This window comes from Schistosoma mansoni, assembly GCF_000237925.1.
Source record: "Schistosoma mansoni, WGS project CABG00000000 data, supercontig 0181, strain Puerto Rico, whole genome shotgun sequence".
NCBI lineage: Eukaryota > Metazoa > Platyhelminthes > Trematoda > Strigeidida > Schistosomatidae > Schistosoma > Schistosoma mansoni.
The window spans coordinates 156,807-178,389 of record NW_017386065.1 but is presented as its reverse complement, the minus strand read 5'-3'; the positions used below and the strand labels follow the sequence as shown (position 1 = coordinate 178,389).

Genomic DNA, 21,583 nt, shown 5'->3' with positions numbered 1-21,583 from the left:
AAACCTGGAAGCACTGGACGGCCGTTTCGTTCTAATATGGGACTCCTCAACAGTGCGCATCCATGATCCTGCACTCGCGAGATTCGAACCTAGGACCTGCCAGTTGGATGCCGGCTCAGTGGTCTATCGGTCAAGTGCTCTGGCTCGAGACTGGTAGGTCCTGGGTTCGAATCTCGCGAGTGCGGGATCGTGGATGCACACTGTTGAGGAGTCCCATAATAGGACGAAACGGCCGTCCAGTGCTTTCAGGTTTTCGATGGTGGTCTAGCTTCAATTGACTCATGATTTCAACTATGAAAATGTTATTTTCCACTTTATGGTGCGATGTTGTCTGTTTGATTAGTATATAAACTCAGTATGTTTGAAATACAATGATTCATACGGCAGGGGCTGTTCTGGACTTAACTGGTTGGTCTAGGCAGAATCAGGACCGACAAGTAATCTAGATTACTCGGACGGTTCCCGTATATCATTGATCCGATCAATAATTCTCTGTTCTCTATTCAGTGGCATCGTCACGTTATACATTCACAGAGCATTCACTCGGCCCCAAGATATAACATTGTATTTCTTTCATGTTTTTTTAATTTTACAGTATATGTTAAGCTTAAAAGCATATGAAAAGAAATATTTCAAATATATTGGTCAATTATCAAATATACAATCGAAATTAACAAATTTATGTGATAAACGTAAGTTATTTATTTAAATACATAAACATTGGTACAAGGAAGCACCAGATATATATGCGCCACACAAATCTTATATGATTTGTGTGAGGGCTGTAATACTGCTTAGGTGTCCAAACTGAAGCAAATGGTTTTCTTAAGGGGCCACACCCGGAGCCTTCGACCTAAGGATCTGATCCACAAGGCAGTGGAGCATCGTAAGGAGATGCAGTCCCATGGTAGCCGGTTGTTGTATTCTATTGCAAAAATATTTTATATTCTATTTACACATAAAGTTATCTCTAAGTATTCAATGAAGCCAATTAAATTGTTTTTAAAAGTATGCTAAATACATTTATATATTGGTGTTCATCTTGGTGACTATCATAACCAATGTTTGGAGACTCTAGGTGATATGGCTCAAAATCGATCACAATGGCTCAGGTATATACATTCTTTATCTTCCCTTAAACCTTGAGAATAAAATTGCTTCATAAATTTCTTCCTTCCTATATTATATCCTTATATACTACCACCACCACTAAATTAACTACTTCTATGAACTCGGTGTTGATCTTGTTGTGCTAACGAGGTATGGCAACTTGAACCGATGCATAAATGAGCCTGGTCCTACGTTGTAGCTGAGTGACATTTATACGCATATCGTATTGAGCATAATTTTGTTGTGTCATATCTAATGACCATCTTCCTCTTCTTCTTCTCTTTCTTCGTCATCATTATCGTCTTTTCGCTCAACTTTTGTCTTATTCATTTGTCTTTATTTATTAACATCAAAATATATTACTTACAATATTTCACATATAAGTAATGTTGTTTTGTTTGTTTTCCTTTCTCTCTTTCAGTTCTTTTAACTGAAAGAATTTTTCTTTTAATGAATGAATAGAATGATATATGATACTGTTTTTTTAAAATTTCCCATTCTATACTGGTTGAATAAATGAAGTTGATTAATTATAGTACTTATATGACAGATGATTTTGTAACTGAGTGTTCATGGTAAATTTGATACAATTTTTTGTTGGTGTTGTGAAAAAATAGGAGAAAAAAATTCAATTTTTTGGCAAGAAATGAATTAATCAGAAGTATACTGAATCCCCTACATGCCCTGGTATGGCCGAGTGTGGGGAGATTCAGCTCTCCCTCTCGAAATACTCTCACATAGCCACGCGTATACAGCTACTGTCAGGGAAGTCCTACTCAATGCCTTCTTGTGGCATTACTGTTGTCTAAGAAATTGAGCGGACAAAAAGTGAATGTCCGGCGCTTTAACTGGGTTGGTAGATATGGAGGATTCATCTAGGGGAGTTGGAAAACCCTCATTCCAAACCAATGGTGCACATGGGCTCCAGTATCCTGAGGGAACAAATGGCGTATGAACCAATGGTTGGTCACTGACTATCATGGGACTGCATCTCCTCCACGATACTTCACTGCCATGTGGATTAGATCTTTAGGTCAAAGGTTCGGGAAAATAGTTAAGTTGAATTAGGGAATTAGTTTTTTGTTAGATTCATATATATATAAATTGTCAATTCGATTGATATGGAAGTTCATAGAGCAAAACAAGTCATATATATCTTACTATGCAATAGTAGATAATGGTGGTGCAGGAAGTGTTTGATAAGACCGATGTATTATATTACTTTCCTTTTATTGTCCATACAAGTTTTTTTGAATCCCACCAACTCCACTTGTTGTGTTGATGATAAATTATAGAGTGGAAGAATAACAGTACCACTAGTAATACCATTGTAATCTACTATAGCGTATGTGTCTGTCATATCTGATGTACCATCAGAATGACATCTTACAAATCTTGATTGTTGTAAACGATTACTATTGGATTTTGTTGATGAAAGATCAAATAGGGAAATATCATTTCCACGATGCCTTGATGCATCACTAACGACAGGAACCAGACGTTGAGAAGTCAGTTGATTAAGTATACCTATTTACATGTACTAGTTTATTGTACTCAAATTTCAGTCATGACTTTTTATGTGAGTCCTAGTGATAGTATTTGTCTATTTAAACCGAAACAGATGTCGCGAGGCTCGAACGTTCAAAATGATGAATAAGAGTCGAGTGTTTTAGCTTCATTAACTCAACTTATTCAACTTTTAGACACTAATCAGTCTTAAATTTAAACCTCAATTTGAAAAGTTTAGTTTGACCAGCAGTGTTATCATTAGCTGTTGCATGAAAATTGCTGTTCAAGTTGAGTAAAATAAAACCTGTACTTGTTGAATGAACTTCATAAATTACATACGCCTGATCACCAGTTGCATCAACATGCAGCGTTTGCTAGTGCGCAAGTTGATTGACAAATGGCTAGGTACGGCTTGGAATGAATTAATGAATTCCATAACTGTTGGTTTGGATGCTTTTGATAAGTTCAGACTACCTTGTTTGAGTCCGCTGGGTTACTATAATCAATAAAAACATTACAGAATATCGCAATGCTTCAGATGCATAAACTTTTTCTCTTTCTTAAAATTTGAGTTTTAAAATTATGTTGTGTTTCTAATCCATTTTGCATTAGTTGTTTGAATGTTCCCAATAATGTTTAAGACTGCAATTGATCAGTCTCTTATTGACATATGTGGATTCTGTACGGACACCTCGATATTGCTTCAAGTCATAAGCATTATAAGCTCAGATGAAAGTGACTAGCAGTGGAATCCAGGACGCGTGTTTCGTCCTATTTGCGATTCGTCAGTCACTAGCTTGTGCATTGGGTTATCTGGACTCAGTAGCTGAATGGGTAACGCGATGGTATTTGAGACACACAGTACTGGGTTCGAGTCCTGGAGTGAACATTAACTCGGATGTAGGTGCACCCGGCTGACGAATCTCAAGCAGCACGAAACATGCTTCCTGGATTCGACTGTTAGCCACCATTATCTCTGTTTATGTTGTATTTCTGTTTCTGCAAATTCATTCCTATTTCTCGATTTATGCTATCTGCGTTTGATGTTTTCTACTACTCTTCTGAGATTTATCTCAAGAATTTCATCTGTTGGTATTGATACTGGTATAACGACTTCAACCGATGCACATATATACCTGGTTTTAAGTTACTAATAACTGACTGACTAGTGAACAACTGCTATGTAACTGTTGCATTGCTTGTTACATAGTCATATATACTCTCCATTTTCTGTCAATTTACAAAATAAAAAAAAACACGAAAGTAAATTGATTTCCGAAAACAGCAAAGAAAGTTTAGTTTATTGATTATTCGTGTTACTAATAGTAATAATAGTAGTGGTAATATATGTGTGTGTGTGTGTGCATGTGTGTAGATTGGCACAATCATCATGTCTACTTACTGATCATACATACATATATACATTTGTATACGATACATAACTTTCATTATTTCTTTCATTGGTACTTATCAATACCAATAGAGTATAATATTGACTTGAATTATTATAATTATGAACTACAATAGTGTAAATGATTAACTATGAATGAATGATTGGAATGTTTATTGTTTTGTAGAACTGCTCATTTAGTATTGTAATGAATATTACATTATTGATTACGAATGTATACATATATACTATTTGAGATAATAATGATGAATAATGGTAAAAGTTATTCAAAAAAAGAATTCATTATTAAGTGCTCTGGAGTGAGACTGGTAGGTCCTGGGTTTGAATCTCGCGAGTGCGGGATCGTTGATGTGCACTGCTGAGGAGTCCCATAATAGGACGAAACGGCCGTCCAGTGCTTCCAGGTTTTCGATGGTGGTCTAGCTTCAATTGACTCATGATTTTAACTGTAGATATAAAATTACTAAAAATCTCCACAAAAAACCCACTTATCATATGCTCACTAGTGACTGGCTCCATGAGGTATTTCCTGGAGTTCTAGTGAGAAGCAGTGAGCAGTGGAGTTTAACCAGGTCTGTTGTGAGCTATCAACTCACCGAAGACATTGGTGAAATGGTTGCTTGACTTCATGGATTGGTTGAAGTTAGACACTAACACCCTTGGATGCCGGCTTAGTGGTCTATCGGTTAAGTACTCTGGCGCGAGACTGATAGGTCCTGGGTTGGAATCTCGCGAGACGAGATCGTGGATTGACACTGCTGATGAGTCCCATAATAGGACGAAACGGCTGTCCAGTGTTTCCAGGTTTTAACAAATTAGTTCACATCAATGAATAGTGAAATTCAATGAACCATTCATCATGACTTCTCTTGTTTTTTACCCAATTCATTTATACATGAATACATAAATACTAACGATTGAAATTGATGATCACATATAGAAATTAACTATTCTATCTCATTATGGTTGTATCATTCAAGTACATGTAATTTATACCTTGACCTTTGAATTGATATTTAGAATGATTACGTGTATACAAGTCATATTTAATATAATTTGATTTTGTCATTGTGTGTAGCACAAGCAATTTGATCATGATGTTTATGTTTTATATCAGTGATTGATTGGTAGATGTTAAGTAACACCGACAATGATAACTGTTATCTTGACTCATTGATCATACTCTTGTACATCACGATGATCAAATCGTACAAATGTTGGATTGAACTTCTTCCAGTTGTAATATTCACTAAAGGTAGAATTTGTTGTATCTCGAACCTAGATTTCTTAGTCTATCGCGTTCGAAACGTTTTTCTTGACTCTCCAGCAAGGCTTCAAATTGTTTAAAGGTAAATGATATCTCGATAAGCTAACCCCGTCGCCAGTTGTTGTATCTCGAACCTAGATTTCTTAGTCTATCGCGTAATACTTGAACACTCGAACGCCAGAACCCTCTCAAGTCACAAATCAGGAGACAGAAGACAAGTAGAAGGAATGTTATTCCAAACAGTGTTGATTATGGTACAAAATTGTCAGGTATTTATAGTTTTTAGTAGAAACAAAATCATCATTATAGTTGTCCAATCCGCACACAGGGAGTTATCAGCATTGTCCAGTAGGGAAGCTCCACGTAGCAATTCTAGAGTATTCTTCCAAAAGCTGATTGGATGGAATATGTCGGGCTCCTTCTGGGCTTCTTAGATCTTCCTCGACTTCACCTGTGGACCATCCTCACAGAATTATTTCTAATGATAGTCAATCAAGCATAGGTAACTTGTTGTCTATGTTTATTCCATTATTTAAATTATGATTAGATTAAAGAAGATCTAAAAGTACAGGGATTTCTTCCAAGAAAGGAGCGGTTACTTAGTTGTTACTAGGTATCAGTGTTGATGTGCCATGGTTGATGAGACTAGGCAATCATCATTTTAGAAACCAATTCATTATCCATTAAGTTAGTTAATCACATTAACCTCCAGATAATTCAAGCATTATGACAAATTTAAACTTTTACAATGAAAGTGTTTTAGTACCAATTGAATAAATAACTAGCAAATCAACAAAGACATTAAGATTCCAGTTAGTTTAAATGATAAAGTTTGAACTGGACAAAACATCTGTACCGTATCTCGCTACTAGTCACTATCAAATATTTGTATAATATTTTGAAACAAAACTGGTCATGAAATAAGGATATTCAGTCAGAAGAAAAGATGGATGGTGGCTGGCAGTGGAATCTAGGACTCACGTTTCGTCCCATTTAGGACTCTTCAGCTGGATGTATCTACATCCAAGAGTTGATATCCAATCTAGGACTCGAACCTAGTACCGTTCACTTAGAACGCCATCGCATTATCCACTTAACTACTGAGTCCTGGTAGCCACCTGCATGTGCAATGGGGTGAAGTTTAAATTCACTTGGTACTTTTTACTTGAATCTTCCCATTGATGTTTACAACTGCAATTGATCAGTCTATTATTGGCACATGTGCATATGCCAATGACAGATTGATCAATTGCAGTCCTAAACATCAATGTGAAGATTCAAGTAAACAATACCTAGTGACATCAGAAGAAAGTTATTGAGAAACTGTTATAACGTGTGCGTGCCCAGTTATTATATGAACGTTATGAGACCGCCAATCGGAGAGCAGTGATTTTATCGACCAGATCCAATGATACACAAAACTGTATGCGCAGTCTTGAGTACTCGTCAGTCCTGCTTTCTGCCTAGCCCAACCAGTTAAGACCAGAACACCAATAAAAGCCTCTGAAATATGAAACATTATTCACAAACATACTGGGTCAGATACCAAACAAACAGACCACATCGTACCATAAAATAGAAAATAACATTTGTACAAGATTTGGCCAAATGTGGCTGTGAATAGGGAGAACAGTAATCAATAGACTGAGGATAACTCAAGAATGGTAATTCGTATAATAATAGTTCATAGGTCAAAATAAAGCTTAGGATAAGAGAAAAATGAATATGAATAGTAAGCAAAGATGGATAGTGGCTAGGAGTGGAATCCAGGACGCGCGTTTCGTCCTATTTGGGACTGGTCAACTGGATGTACCTGCATCTCAGAGTTGATGTTCGCTCTGGGACTCAAACCCACTAACTTTCGCTTCAAACGCCATCGCGTTATCCACTCGGCTACTGAGTCCATCTTTGCTTATCATGCTTGTGAATTAAGGCTATATCGAGGCAATACGCACAGTATGCACATACGCCAATTAGAGACCAGTTGTAGTCCTAACACATCGATGGGAAGATTCAAACAAACAATACTAAATGAATATGAACAGTTTAGTTACTTAGCAATTATACAATAGGAAACATACATATCATATTGGTCCATAAATAGTCCTCAACAGTTACCATTCATAAATCTCCACGGGATATAACAGAAACGTTTTATTCTTTGAATGTTTTTTTTTTATTTATTTTTTGTATTTTCATAGGTTTAATTAATAATCGTAAAATTATTGACAGTCTAATGAATAATTTAGAATATTCTACTAAAAAATTGCATTTATTACATAATGAATATTGTTTGGCATTGATCACTGCTAATCATTATCAACAATGGTTATATACACATTTACGACCATGTTTACTGAAAGGTGTTGAACGTACTATGCAATTAGCATCGGAAGTTGTGTAAGTTGTTGTTTTGATGTTTTGTCAGTATTTTGTTTTCTCAACTGATCGATGTTGATTACTTTAAATGTTTTGAAGTACTCGATTTTCAACTAAGGAATAGCCGGTTTCAGTATAACTCCATTTGCCTTGATTTGGGCGAACAGATCGTATTATTAGCCCAAAAGTATACTGATGTGACCTGAAGTTTATTATATAATACCTGCGCTTGTAACATGAGTTATGTTAGCATTTCAACTCTACTGTGACTTTGTTAACATTTCATGATTTAGTCTGGTCCATAAGACTTTGGAATTATTCACGTCAACGTCTGTAATCAAGAATCGAACTTTATGTTTGAGGCAAAAGTCTCACTAGTAATACTAAGAATGTAGGATTTTAACTTATGGTTATGAACCATTGACTATCGTGTCGACCTCAGCCTCTTAATCAAAAATTTTGTCTACAATTTGAGGTAATAATATTCACCTAGAAATTATCTGGGGTTTTATACTAAGATCACTCGCGTAATTATGTTAGACCATATCATGCTTATCTTCAAGGCTTTCGTCAATATGCTATTAATAACAATAATGAGTAAGTCAATTATCTTTATTATCTATGGCATGTTTGATCACTTACTATGCTTGTTTCAAACACCGGATCGACCGATCCTTTCAAAGTTAGAAGACAAAAATACATCCAAAATCCTCATCCTTGAGCTACAAAGATATCCTCGATCATTTTAAGCGAATTTTCTCTTTCAATAACATTATGTGTAAGTGGCTGAGATGTACTTTCTTTCTTACTTGACCCGCTATCTACTTAAAGCCTTGTCATGTACGTGTACATAGGAACTTATTATGAGTCCATGAAGTTATCAACAGTTGGCTTGGGGGATGTAAACTACCTGCTGAGGTTCAGCATGACAACTATGATTAGTGATTAGAGACGTTGGATGACTTAGCTCAGAATCGGTCACAATTACGCAGGTGCTTTTACTCCTTATATTTCCATCGATCTTGAGATTCAATAATCCTTCATACCCATCTTAACGTCTTTCCAAAACATTTTCTTTTATTTTCCCTTTTAACTCTGACACTACGTTATTTAGATCTTCTCAATTCATCTCATCATGTTATTGTATTGGTAACACGGGAAAATGCACATTTGTGCTACCCTTTACATTGATTATGAATGACAGGAACTTTTATGGTGTAGGAGTAGGTTGGAAGAAAGCTAGTGGCAGCCAGACCAAAACATGGCAAAAATCCATGAAGTCAGTGACAAGTGGACTGAGCCATGTTGGTAGGTGTAGACTACCTGGTTGGGATCTGCGAGATAATAGCAATCGATGGTAAGAGACCTTGAATGACATGGCTCAAAATCGTTTGCAATGGCGAAGGTGCGTCCACTCTTTGTGTTCTCCCAAATTCTAATCTTCTGAATTCTTCATGTCCCTTTCTTTTTCCTCTTTCCAAATTTACTTCATTGTATTATACTCCTTCAATAACATCTTCAAATCTTACTGCTTATACTCTTACTACATTACCACTATGGGATTTGAATTGACAACTGCATCTCTGTGTGAATGTAGTACGGCAACTCGAACTGATGTACGTACGTACGAAGTTCTACGTTGTGACTGACTGACTGACAGGAGCTTTGTCGTTTTTCTTTATACATATAGCTTGTGAATGGTTAAATAATCGACAAATAATTTGATACTTTCTATAAAACAGATCATTTTCATACTTAATAAGGCTTACTAAGGTATTTTTATATATAAGTAGTGTCATGGTAACGTTAGAAATAATTTCCTTCTTATCAATAATTCAATATTAAAATGAATATTTCTCTTCTATTCTCTATATTGTTTAATCGATAGGAAAATGGTTGATAAAACATTTAAACTACTTACTATCCTGCTCATATCAAAGTTCTAACTATTAATTTTATCTTATAGTTGAAATCATGAGTCAATTGAAGCTTGACCACTATGTAAAACATGAAAGCACTAGATGACCGTTTCGTCCTACTGAAGAGTCAACCAAAAAATCGACTCAACCTCTATAAATTTTCTTTACGTAAACCTTAGTAGTCAGATTACTAGTAACTCACTTCAAGATATTCTTGAAGTTTTAGCGAAATGTTATGACTTGTAGAGTTTGGATATATCTGAAGTAAGACAGTTATTACTAATCTCATTGGTTAATCATCGTGCTACATCACAAACTAGTTGGAGTTTAAATTGTAGTACTGAATGCTGACTCAAAAGTTCTAACGATACTGGATTGTCCCTTACTAGAAAAACATTTATCCAGTGCTCTTCGATATTCATTGGTTCCGAACTGCTTGGGAAGATAGTCAATATCATACGGAATACCTATCGTTTATGGAGGACAACTCACCGACTCATTCGAGGTAAAGACCGGTGTTAGGCAAGGTTGCTTACTCTCACCCTTTCTCTTTCTCATGGTGATCGACTGGATCATGAAGACGTCAACATCTGGAGGAATGCACGGAATAGAGTGGGCAGCTAGGATGCAGCTGGACAATTTAGACTTCGCAGACGATCTGGCTCTTCTATCACACACGCAACAACAAATGCAGAAGAGGGTGACCAGTGTAGCAGTAGCCTCAGCAGCAGTAAGTCTCAACCTACACAAAGAGAAAAGGCAGACTCTTCGATACAATACAGCATGCACTAATGGAATTACACTTGACGGAAAAGCTTTGGAGGATGTGAAGACCTTTACATATCTGGGCAGCATCGTCAATGAACACGGTGGATCTGATGCAGATATGAAGGCGCGGATCGTCAAAGCGAAAACAGCATATTTACAAATGAAGAACATCTGGAACTCAAAACAATTGTAAATCAACACCAAGATCAGAATTTTCAATACAAATGTGAAGACAGTTCTATTGTATGTGGCGGAGACGTGGAGAACTACGAAAGCCATTATTCAGAAGATACAAGTGTTTATCAACAGCTGTCTACGCAAGATACTTCGGATCCGATGGCCAGACACTATCAGCAACAAGTTACTGTGGGAGACAACAAACCAGATTCCAGCGAAGGAAGAAATAAGGAAGAAGCGCTGGAAGTGGATAGGACACACATTGAGGAAATCACCCAACTGCGTCACAAAGCAAGTACTCACATGGAATCCTGAAGGTCAAAGGAGAAGAGGAAGATCAAAGAACACATTACGCCGAGAAACAGAGACAGACATGAGAAGAATGAACAAAAATTGGATAGAACTAGAAAGGAAAGCCTAGGACAGAGTGGATTGGAGAATGCTGGTCGGTGGCCTATGCTCCATTGGGGGTAACAGGCTTAAGTAAGTAAAAACTGAAATCAATTTATGACAAACATGACCTACACAGTTACTTGGGGTCTTTTTTTCATATTGTTTAATTTACTTATACAATAAATGTCAAGTTTTTCTCAACAAAAAAACACAAACGTGCTGCATACTTTTTATTCTTCTAGTACAATCGAAATTGATTTTATGCAAAGCACCTTTCATCTAAATTATTGATTATACTCACACACACACACACGCACGCACACATACACAGTTTACTTGTTTGTGTGTGTATGTAATTTAGTTTTTTTCTAGAGACCGGAATGTGATTGAACGTTTTCTGTTTGTTCTTGCTTTTTTTTTTCTCTTATAAAAAACCGTTTCTATTTGTGATTGTGTGCTCCTTTTAATATGCTACTACAGTTTATGTAAATGTACTCATAAATTAATTATCATTTTCAGGTACTTTCATTATTGTTATCAGAAGGGGTTTTGTGGAGAATTAGTATTTTCATAGTTGAAAACGTGAGTCAATTGAAGCTAGACCACCAGGGAAAACCTGTAGGCACTGGACCCAGGTCCTGGGTTCGAATCTCGAGAGGCGAGGTCGTGGATGCACACTTCTGAGGAGTCCCACAATAGAACGAAACGGCCATCCAGTGCTTCCAGGTTTTCCCTGGTGGTCTAGCTTCAATTGACTCACGCTTTCAACTTTCATTATTACTATTGTCATTTTTATTTTTAGATATCAGAATGATTAAGATTAAGGTGACTTTTGTTTAGTGTGCATTAGAGAGAAGAATGATCCTTTAATGCTTCAAGGACTTAGACTTCAACAGATTAAACTCATATTCTATCTTTTGTTCATTTTTATTTTATTATGGCTATCATTTTAAAGGTAACATTCGTCGGGTACAAGTAAATGGAATTGAGTATCTTCGAAGCATTCTTTGATTCTAATGAAACCAGTAGGTGAGAATTGTAGTTGTTAGATGCAAAGTACTTGGCGAAAATGATTAATCAATTGATGAGGCTGTGAATCTTTAGTGATTAAGTTAAGTAGGATATGTGTTAAGTAAGCTCAACTATAGCCTACATCAACTCATACAGAGTACTAGGTGAAAATTGCAAGTCGATTGATGAGATAGTGAGTCTTTATTGACGGAGATTATTGCAACATTTGTTTATTGTACCCATTCACCCCTACCTATCTCGATATGCTATGTTGTCAGGTTTAGGAGTAAAGTGGAAGAAAGTTAGAGGTGGCCAAACTAAGACATAGAATCAGTCATGAAAGCTGTGAGCATTGAGATGGTGGAGAAGATTTGTAGCTAAGGTGGATGATTTTGATGGAGTTTTGTTCTCTGAACTGAATGGTTTGGTCGTGGAACTTTCCTCGTTCTTCTGAAAGACTTCATCAGCACAAACTTCGGGTAAAAGTGAAGTGTTCGAATTTCTCCACATGTGGTTCACAGCTTGTCCTGCAGACCTCGATGTTGATTGGTTTTTGTTGACATTAAATTTGTCATTGTTTACTTCTTTGTTTTGGTTGTATCTGTCATTGGTTTGATTTTTGTTCCTATGTGTGCATTGGGTTAAGCGATTTTGACAGGTTCAGACGACCTGGTTTGTGTTTTCGTGAATATTGTTATCAATTGTTGGACAATTGGAATGACATTTCTGTAAATCGTCTATGATTTCACAGGTACATTAACTGTTTGTTTTGCCTGAGATCCTCAGTTTCTAAATGCGTCATAAATGTTTTTCATGATTTCACGAATGTATTTCTGTGGAATTGTATTTTAGATTCCGAATCTTTTCTGTTACGATTAATATTGTTAGTGTCTTTAATGCTGCGGGATTCCCATTGAAAATTTGATCTCACTGTGTTAATGGTATGTGGTGACGTAAACTGATGTACACGTGTATTAGGTTCTACTTTGTGTTTGATTGATTTCCACTATTGTTGTTGCTATCTTTCAAGTATTCCTTCAGTCCACTGCAATATAGGATACTGCGACCTAATTAATAGTCGTATTTCTTGTCAGTTCATATGTTTTAAGAGTGAATGATTTCTTTATTTATTGTATAGACGGTGTTAGACTATATCGTGAGTTAGAAAGTTAGTTACCACTGATAGGATCGGATGATAATCTTAAAATTTTGAGAAGTGACTGAATTTAGAAATGTAAACTATTGGATACCAACTCAATGTTTTAAAAGTTAAACACTCTCTGAGTGCCTCAAAGGTTGCGCGTAAGATTTCTGGTAAGTACTTAAATGAATACTGCTGATGAGTCCTATATTAGGTAAAATAGTCATTCAGTGCTTCCTGGTTTTTAAGCCAGCTATAGTCAGTCTTTAATGGAAACCTCAAGATTCAACAGTTTCCACAAATCTTTTACACTAAGAATAATCATGAACTTAGTGGTAACTAATTTCTATAGGTAAGTTCCAAAGTTCTAGTGGAAAGTCTTTGAACAATGTAGTTCACCTCATGTTGTAATGGGAAATTTACCCGATGTATTCATTGTTTTTTTTCTTTTCTTTCTCAATTTTTTTTTAATAGTTGGCATCTTCTAGTATTCGGTGGTGAAAATATTCATCATTTTCAATCAAATTGGCTTAAAGAATTTCAATCTGAATTAGATTTAACAAGTTTATTAGAACAAAATGGGTAAGTTGATAAATGAATTCATTATGATCAGAAGGGGCTTTTTGTGGAAATCCCAGTAATTGTATATAGTTGAAATCATGAATCAATTGAAGCTAGACCACTATGGAAAACCTGGAAGCACTGAACAGCCGTTTCATTCTATTGTGGGACTCCTCAGCGATGCGCATCTACGAAATTGCCGTCCAGTACTTCCAGGTTTTTCATGGTGGTCTAGCTTCAATTGACTCATGATTTCAACCATAGAGTTCGTTATGACTCAATAATTTTTATAATAACATAAATTAAATGACTATCTTATTTATTCATCTATGATCTTTATATGCCGAGATATGAAAAATCACTTATATCTTGAATATACTACTAGCATAGAAATAAATATCTTTGAATAAGTGGTAGTTATCGTAACTCAGTACCCTGAAACATAATACTGGAGCATTTGAAGTAATGGCTGTCCTCTATGCACGACTTTGCAGTGTAGTTCATCATATGAATTTCGGATGATGTTAACGATTTTCTCAGGTACATTGTAGTGTCAAAGAAGTTTCCATAATGTTCTCCTATCCACATTGTCGATTGCTTTCTCATGGTCAAGGAAGTTAATATATAGTGACGAGTACAGACATGATAGTAATCATAATAATACAAAGAAACAGACGAATTGTTACTGTTTGAATAACACTGTCTGTTAAAAAGGTTAATGAAAGGGCTCGACCGTAATCAAAATTTATCATAGGAGAGTTGCTGTATTGAAACTTCTCATAAAATTCAATTCAAAGTAGTTCACTAGTTGAAATGTGATTTCCATTTAGTTCAAAGATCATTGTACAGGCAAGTGTGTCATTTTTGTTTCTCATTTCTCTTTAGTTTCCAATAGTTCTTTAGAAAGGATATCACTTCAAGATGAAAATCGTCTTCAAAGTATACATAAACCATCACTAATTAAGGCTAATTTATGATTAGTATTCTTTTTTTTGGCTCCAGTCTTTGTTATATCTCCTAGTTGTTATGATCTTCGTTGTTGTTGTTGTTATCCTTTTTTCTCTCTGCGAACTATCCATCTTATTTTTTTCATTTTTATCTATATAGAGTAAAATTTCCTGGACCTGTATATCATACCTTCAATCAAGCACTAAATAATAATACAACATTAGGTGGAAATCTTTCTCCTGGTTCCTTAATTGTCAATGATTTAACTGGACAATCATTGATTGAGTTGTAAGTGTTTATTTTCTATTTTGGATGTTAACATTACTGAATTGACTATTTACTGTCTTTGGTTTCAGCATCTATCCACCAAATGATAAATGAAATGATCTTCAAACAGGTATCATTATTAGGTGATTTCATGTCACTTGGTGATGCAAATTGATCAACAACAAAAGAAACCTAAATTAGCACGTAAAAAAACAGTCGTCGCCAACGTAGGTTTCAGGTCGAATATCTATCAATGCAAACTATCACTTGTTATATCGGTACATATAAAGTGAAAATTAAGATAAGGAGTAACAAATTGAAGGCAATTGTCATAGTGACATAAATCTGGTAAATTCGACTCAAAAGACACGGGTGAGATTGCAGAACTAACAGTTGGTACAGACACTAAACTCTTTAAAATAATTAGTCAAGAGTAGATGTTACCTTTGATGCGGTAGTCAGAGTTAGTTGTCATAATGATTTGGTTGACTTATATTATTTGGAAAATATTTCCTTTAGGCGAACGATAAGAATATAGGCAACAAACTCATAGTTCGATGGTGAAGTCGTATTGAGGTGCAACGGTAGTAAGTTCTCAAGCAATAAGCATCCGCAGCGATGCTGTCTTTTCACAATGGAAAAAGGGTTTGGAAAGGTAGGTGCTAAAAACGTCACACCTCACCTAACCCCATGGATTTTCGCCTTCTGAAGTACAGAGCTAATACAGGAAGTCTAAGTGTGACCAGACTAAAGTAGTTGTCCTTCGGACTAAGTGATAACACTCCCAAGTTACTAAGACCATCACAGACTCAGTTTTCTTTCCACGTCCATCGGAAAAAATTCCTTCACCTGCATGGACAGCCAGCAAGCGGTACTTCACTCATAATGTAGCACCGAACTTAAGGATAGAGAGAGATATCATTGGACATGGAAACCCCCTAAATCGACTCAACGATGTACGCAAATCGACCATATTTCCATCAGCCGTCGTCGAAGGGGCCTGATATAAGACTTACAATCATTCATTCACATGTTTAAACTCTGATCATATTACAGTTCAAAAATGTGCTTGTTTACGATCTACTGAAAATAGAAAAGTAACAGCAAGAAGACATTGTAGATTCTAACAAAATGATGAAAAGGCCAAAAGTATATTTCAGCAGCAACTAGAGAAGCAGTTACTCAATCATCAAAGTGATGTTCACCTCTACGTAGGTTGATATGGTATCCAGACAGTTGTGAGAACAGCACTGATATCTTTGACTATCTATAATCAGAAGGTTAAGAAAAGTCAGTAGATTTTAGTAGCGTCTACTGAATTTACAGATGCTCGGAACTCACATCGGTATCGTAACAACACAATAAATGAAGATCAGCGTAGGGTTACAAAATTTCTACTTAATGGTTGTAAGCAGTGGTGGGTAGTTAAAGCAAAGCCAAGGAAGGACAATGATAATAGGAAACAATGTACAACTTTTCAAACTTATCGAAGAAATGGGTATTAAAAATATGAGAGTTTGTGTAACTGTTCCTATAAAATGTGGGACAATAATCCATTTTCAACACAAGAAACTTAAGCGAAGTGTAGAACGATTGCAAGGAGAGTTTAACTGCTCTCCATTTAGCCTTCAGTTGCTTACTTTTACCAACAACCTGGATGAGATGTCAAGATATGGCCTCCGACTCTTAAGTAGAAAAAGACTAACGAACATCTTTGTCAAGTTCTATGTTGATGATGATTGAGCGATCTACATAAGTAATGTGTTCATATTATTTTACTGGTTTAACTCATTTTTACTTCCTTTTTAACAGAACACAATTGCATAAAAATAAGGAATTATTGCATAGAGAAACGGTTAATCAACTGACTAAAGAATGTTTACAATGGGAAGAGGCGCTATCTCAATGGCGTGCTGTGTTTGCTAATCCAGGTCCTAATCCATGGTCATCAAATTTATTCAATATACATTCATCTGGTGTTTCACCAATAGTCAATACTCCACAAGATAATAATTCAAATGGATTTCATCATGTAGATAATTCAAGTCATCTAGCGTTGCCTGATATCCAAGATCTTTGGCATGATGATCGAGCTCGACCTGTTAAGTAAGTTATATTTTTTTTGTTAATCAGTTGTTTAAATAATTCATTTCATACTGACTAGTCAATGAACTGTAACTATTGATATATTTGTCTACGTCTTTTACTGATTATCGAATTCCGTCGACATAGTTGCCATTTAAACTGCTAATGTAAGTGACTATACGAAGCGGTATGCTATGTGGTTACTGTTAACTGACAGTCTTCATCAAGGTATATATGTCTTTTATGATGGGATGTATGTTTACCTGGGATTCGGACTCGTGTCACTCAATGGTAAGTACCGTAACAGACAATTCGGTGGTGTTATTTGAGTTGAAACTGACCTTTTATAGGGTTGGTACATTTACACTGATCAATCAATAAGTAGTGATCAATTTTATGTTTATCTAGTCATTATTTGTGATTCTATTCCATGAATAAGTTGCGAAGCGGTCATTAGTTTATTTAATGTAACTAAGCTCGTCGTGTGTGATCCTGGCCCTTCTATAGATTGATTCCAATCACTATACTTTCTGTTTTCTAATTTCCTATTCTGATTTCACAAAAGAAGGCTTCATTTCTAATGCTATAATATGTAACTTTGGCGAAGCAAGGATCACATTTTTACAATTGAAGGACATATGGGACTCAAAACAACTGTCAGCCAATATCAAAATCAGAATCTTCAATACGAACGTCAAGACAGTCCTACTGTGCGGAGCTGAGACTTGGAGAACCACTACATCCATCCTCAAGAAGGTACAAGTATTTATAAACAGCTGTCTACGCAAAATACTCAACATCCATTGACCGGATACCATCAGCAGCAGCCTACTGTGAAAGAGGACAAACCAGCTTCCAGTTGAAGAGGAAATCAGGAAAAGACGTTGGAAATGGATAGGACATACATTGAGGAAATCACCGCACTGCATTACATGGATGAACAGCATCATCAAACCGCATTACGAGGCATGCCCTAACTTGGAATCCTGAAGGAAAGAGGAAAAGACGAAGGTCAAAGAACGCACTACGCAGAGAAATAGAAGGAATTATTAAAAGGATGAATAACAACTTGAAAGGATTGCCCAGGCAGGGTTGAATGGAGAATGCTAATGGGTGTCTTATGCTCCTCCAAGAAGGGTAACAAGCGTAAGTATATGTGACTTAAACCTATATGTAGTCTGTACTAAAAGAAGCAAGAGTGACGATAGATGTCTCAATAACATGTCAGCCATCACATTTAATGTATCATGGTATTTTTATATACATATTGTATCACACTACATTTTTAGAGAAGCACATGCAATCATTTCTTGTTACCGTGCCTGCGAATTTTGTATTCATGACCAATATCGAGAGGATTCACAATGATTTGGTCAAATATGATTTGCCTAAATTGAAGGGGGTTGAGTATCAGGGCAAGTAATTTCCGAGTTGTTACCATCTTATCAAATTACCCATATTTATTCTGTTCTAAAGTGATCGTGCTCAAAGGAAAGAATGTTTGTATGAAACATCAGCACGGTATTCAACGTAAAGTTGTCGTCCAAAACATGAGGGCTCACAAATAAAACACAAATCTTACAAATGTACATAACATCTTATAAAGACTAAAGAAACAGGAGAGTAAAATAAATGGATAGGTTAAATACTTTTAAAAAATGGAACGCCACTGTAAATCCATCAAATAATTCGCAAGTGAACCTGAGAAACTAAGCATATTCTTCGAAAGAGCAGAGATGTTGGAAACTGCCAATAATTCCTAGGAAAATTCTCCTAACGTTTGTGTCTCTTCGTGATTGATTAGTTACCAATTATGTTACTAATTTTCGTTTGATTCTAAAAGCTTCTTTAGAATGAGTTTTACACGTAAACCTATAAATTTATCTATATTCTGTACCTAAACTAACCTTGAAAGTGAGGACTCTTTTCATGTTACCCTTGTAGCGAACAAAACATGGGCGGGGACAATCGAATTTATTTAAGCACAAATTACAAACTATCTTACTAAGATCTGTTAACCATACAGAAAACAGTTAATTTGTAAAATAGCAATCAATCGTCTCAATCTTGACCGTTCTTTCTTCAAATATCAGTCCATTTTCTCTAATTCTATTGTTCATGCATTTTCCTACCAATTGCGCTTCATTTCAGTTCTTTCCTTATTGGTCTTCTGCCAAAATACATCCTATATCTGACTATCACTATATACTACTTATGAGGATATAAGTAGACCATACCACACCCTTATTTTTGTGTTCTGTTTGAGGTTTAAATGTAGGGGATTTCTGAGAAATGAGAAAACAGTTAAAAAGTTGATGTTAATCATTCAACTTCCAAAGTTATTAGTTTAATAATACAAATTGCTCTCTTTAACCTTGATACCTACGACATATAGTTAGTCCCGTTATTGTAAAACTAAATGTGTCATTTAACTCTGTAGTTTGTCTTTTCAAACTTCAATTGAAATGTATTTGACAATATTATTAAATTATAGTAATATTTGTTAACACTGAGTAATCTTACTTTTCGGTCGATTTTGTATGGCGGTAATATCTTGATAGTACATTTCATCGTGTTTGAAAAGGATACGTCAGCTGAATACTCCTGCATCCCACGTATTGATATTCACAATCATATTTGAATGCAATACTTGTATCACTTCAAAATCAGATCATTTTGCGGTTGATGTTTAAGATGTTCAAATGGTATATTTTGTCTTAAATATCAATAAGAAAGTACTGTAAATGCGTTTAAGTTGTAGTTGATATTTTCATTTTGTGACAATTCATTTAAAAGTCAAGTCAAGAGATTAAAATCTCTCATTTAGGTCTTTGTAACTAGATAGAATCACTTGGAACAAAATGGGGTAAACTACTCTCAGTTCCTTTTTTTAACTTAATCGGTAATACAAAACGTTTTCTATAAAGTAGGTCGTTGATTTGAACACCGCTCTACATATAACAGTTTAAGCAGTTTGATCGTATTACTGTCCTTCACGTTAATAGTATTAACAACTGGATAATATAAACTCGTACTAATGAACATCATACCCATTGAGGCAGGATTAGTTGCTATCTGAGAGGGACTAAACTTTATGGACGAGCCAATCTGAAGCTTTCGCGGGTTTTCAAGGTCACGGCGTCAAGTTTGGTACCTGATGCTTACGTACGATCGGCTTACAGCGGATTTTAGAGAAGACGTGATAATTCAGCGTCTACAAGAGAAGTGATTATAAGAAGTTCCTATACTTGTGACTGTGGTACTCAAATGACCTTTTTCGCTCAATCACGATTAAGGTTAAGACCCTAACCCTAAACCATACCAACATACCAACAACATTGAAGTTATGTGGTCCAGGGTAAAAGAATTTTCGAGACCTTATCATGTCTCTAGAGGTCGACTACTATGGAGCCATATGGATGAGTTCCTTTACCGTATGCACTATGATTTTAGAACTTCTGAACCTATATCTGACCTTGAGAAGTTTTTGAGTCATGTAAAAGGACAGTATCCGCTTTAATTTTTTAGTTTTGTATAATATATTTTTACTGTATACTAACTGCCTTCTGATTGGCTAATGTTTCTCAGGGCCATTTAAGATTCGTTCAAAGGTCGTCCATAAAGTTTAGTCTCGCCGCTATCTGAACACTGTTCCTCAGTTTGAAGTAATCAGTATTGGATTCAAGTCTCAGTATAGATATCAACACTAGAATGTAAATGGATCTAGACATCAGATCCCGAATAAAATGAAATACACTTCTTGAATGTTGCTATAATATCACATTCCATATATATTCTCTAATCTTTTATTTCCATTTCCTTTTTTGTTTCACTACTTTTCTTAAAATAGTCTTTGTGAAGTATCATTTCGTTTAGCAATATGTGAATTTGAATTATGTTTTGCCAATTGTCTTGCTGATTCAGAAGCTCAATTAGTCAATGTATTAACTGATGCACAATGTCGTCTCAATTGGCTTTCATTAAAATTACTTACAAATGATTCAACTACAAGTTATCCAAATACTACACCAATTACATTTTCACGTGATCCTTGTGATATTACTACCACCACTACTACTATTACTAATGGGAATAGTAACAATAATAATCATGAAGATATAGATATACAAAATGGGACTGATGATAATTGCAGTCAAGCTTTGAATGGTCATGATAATTCAGTGAGTGTTTTGTTTTCAATGTTCAATATACCAACGTTATGATTCTGTGTAGATTCACAGTCTCTTTCTATCTTCCTACAGAATTGACAATGTTCTTGATTTATATTTCTTAATAAACTGTTCTAGTTTCATAGTATTGTTTGTTTGGATCTTCTCATTGATGTTTTATTTAGGACTGCAACTGGTCAGTCTCTAATTGGCATATGTGCATACTGTGCGTATTGCCTCGATATAGCCTAAATTCACAAGTATGGTAAGCAAAGATGGATAGTGGCTAGCAGTGGAATCCAGTGTGACGCGCGTTTCGTTCTTTTTGGGACTCGTCAGCTGGATGTATTTGCATCTCAGAGTTGATGTTCACTCTGAGACTCGAACCCAGTACCTTTCGCTTCAAACACCATCGTGTTATCCACTCAGCTACTGAGTCCTGATAGCCACTTGCTTGTGCAAAAAAAA

The 21,583-nt window shown here is 35.7% G+C and overlaps 1 protein-coding gene across 1 annotated transcript in view; it reads left to right on the top strand.

Moving 5' to 3' along the window:
- The window catches only part of Smp_164810 (tyrosine kinase), a gene marked incomplete at both ends in the record, with an annotated part of 55,210 nt that overhangs the window by 6,068 nt on the left and 27,559 nt on the right, over positions 1-21,583 (top strand). Inside the window, 6 exons of the mRNA XM_018795109.1 lie at positions 596-692; positions 7,499-7,697; positions 13,560-13,667; positions 14,754-14,882; positions 16,674-16,967; positions 20,797-21,127. Of these exons, the coding sequence (XP_018646996.1) occupies positions 596-692; positions 7,499-7,697; positions 13,560-13,667; positions 14,754-14,882; positions 16,674-16,967; positions 20,797-21,127 (1,158 nt within the window). The remainder of the gene's footprint in view (positions 1-595; positions 693-7,498; positions 7,698-13,559; positions 13,668-14,753; positions 14,883-16,673; positions 16,968-20,796; positions 21,128-21,583) is intronic.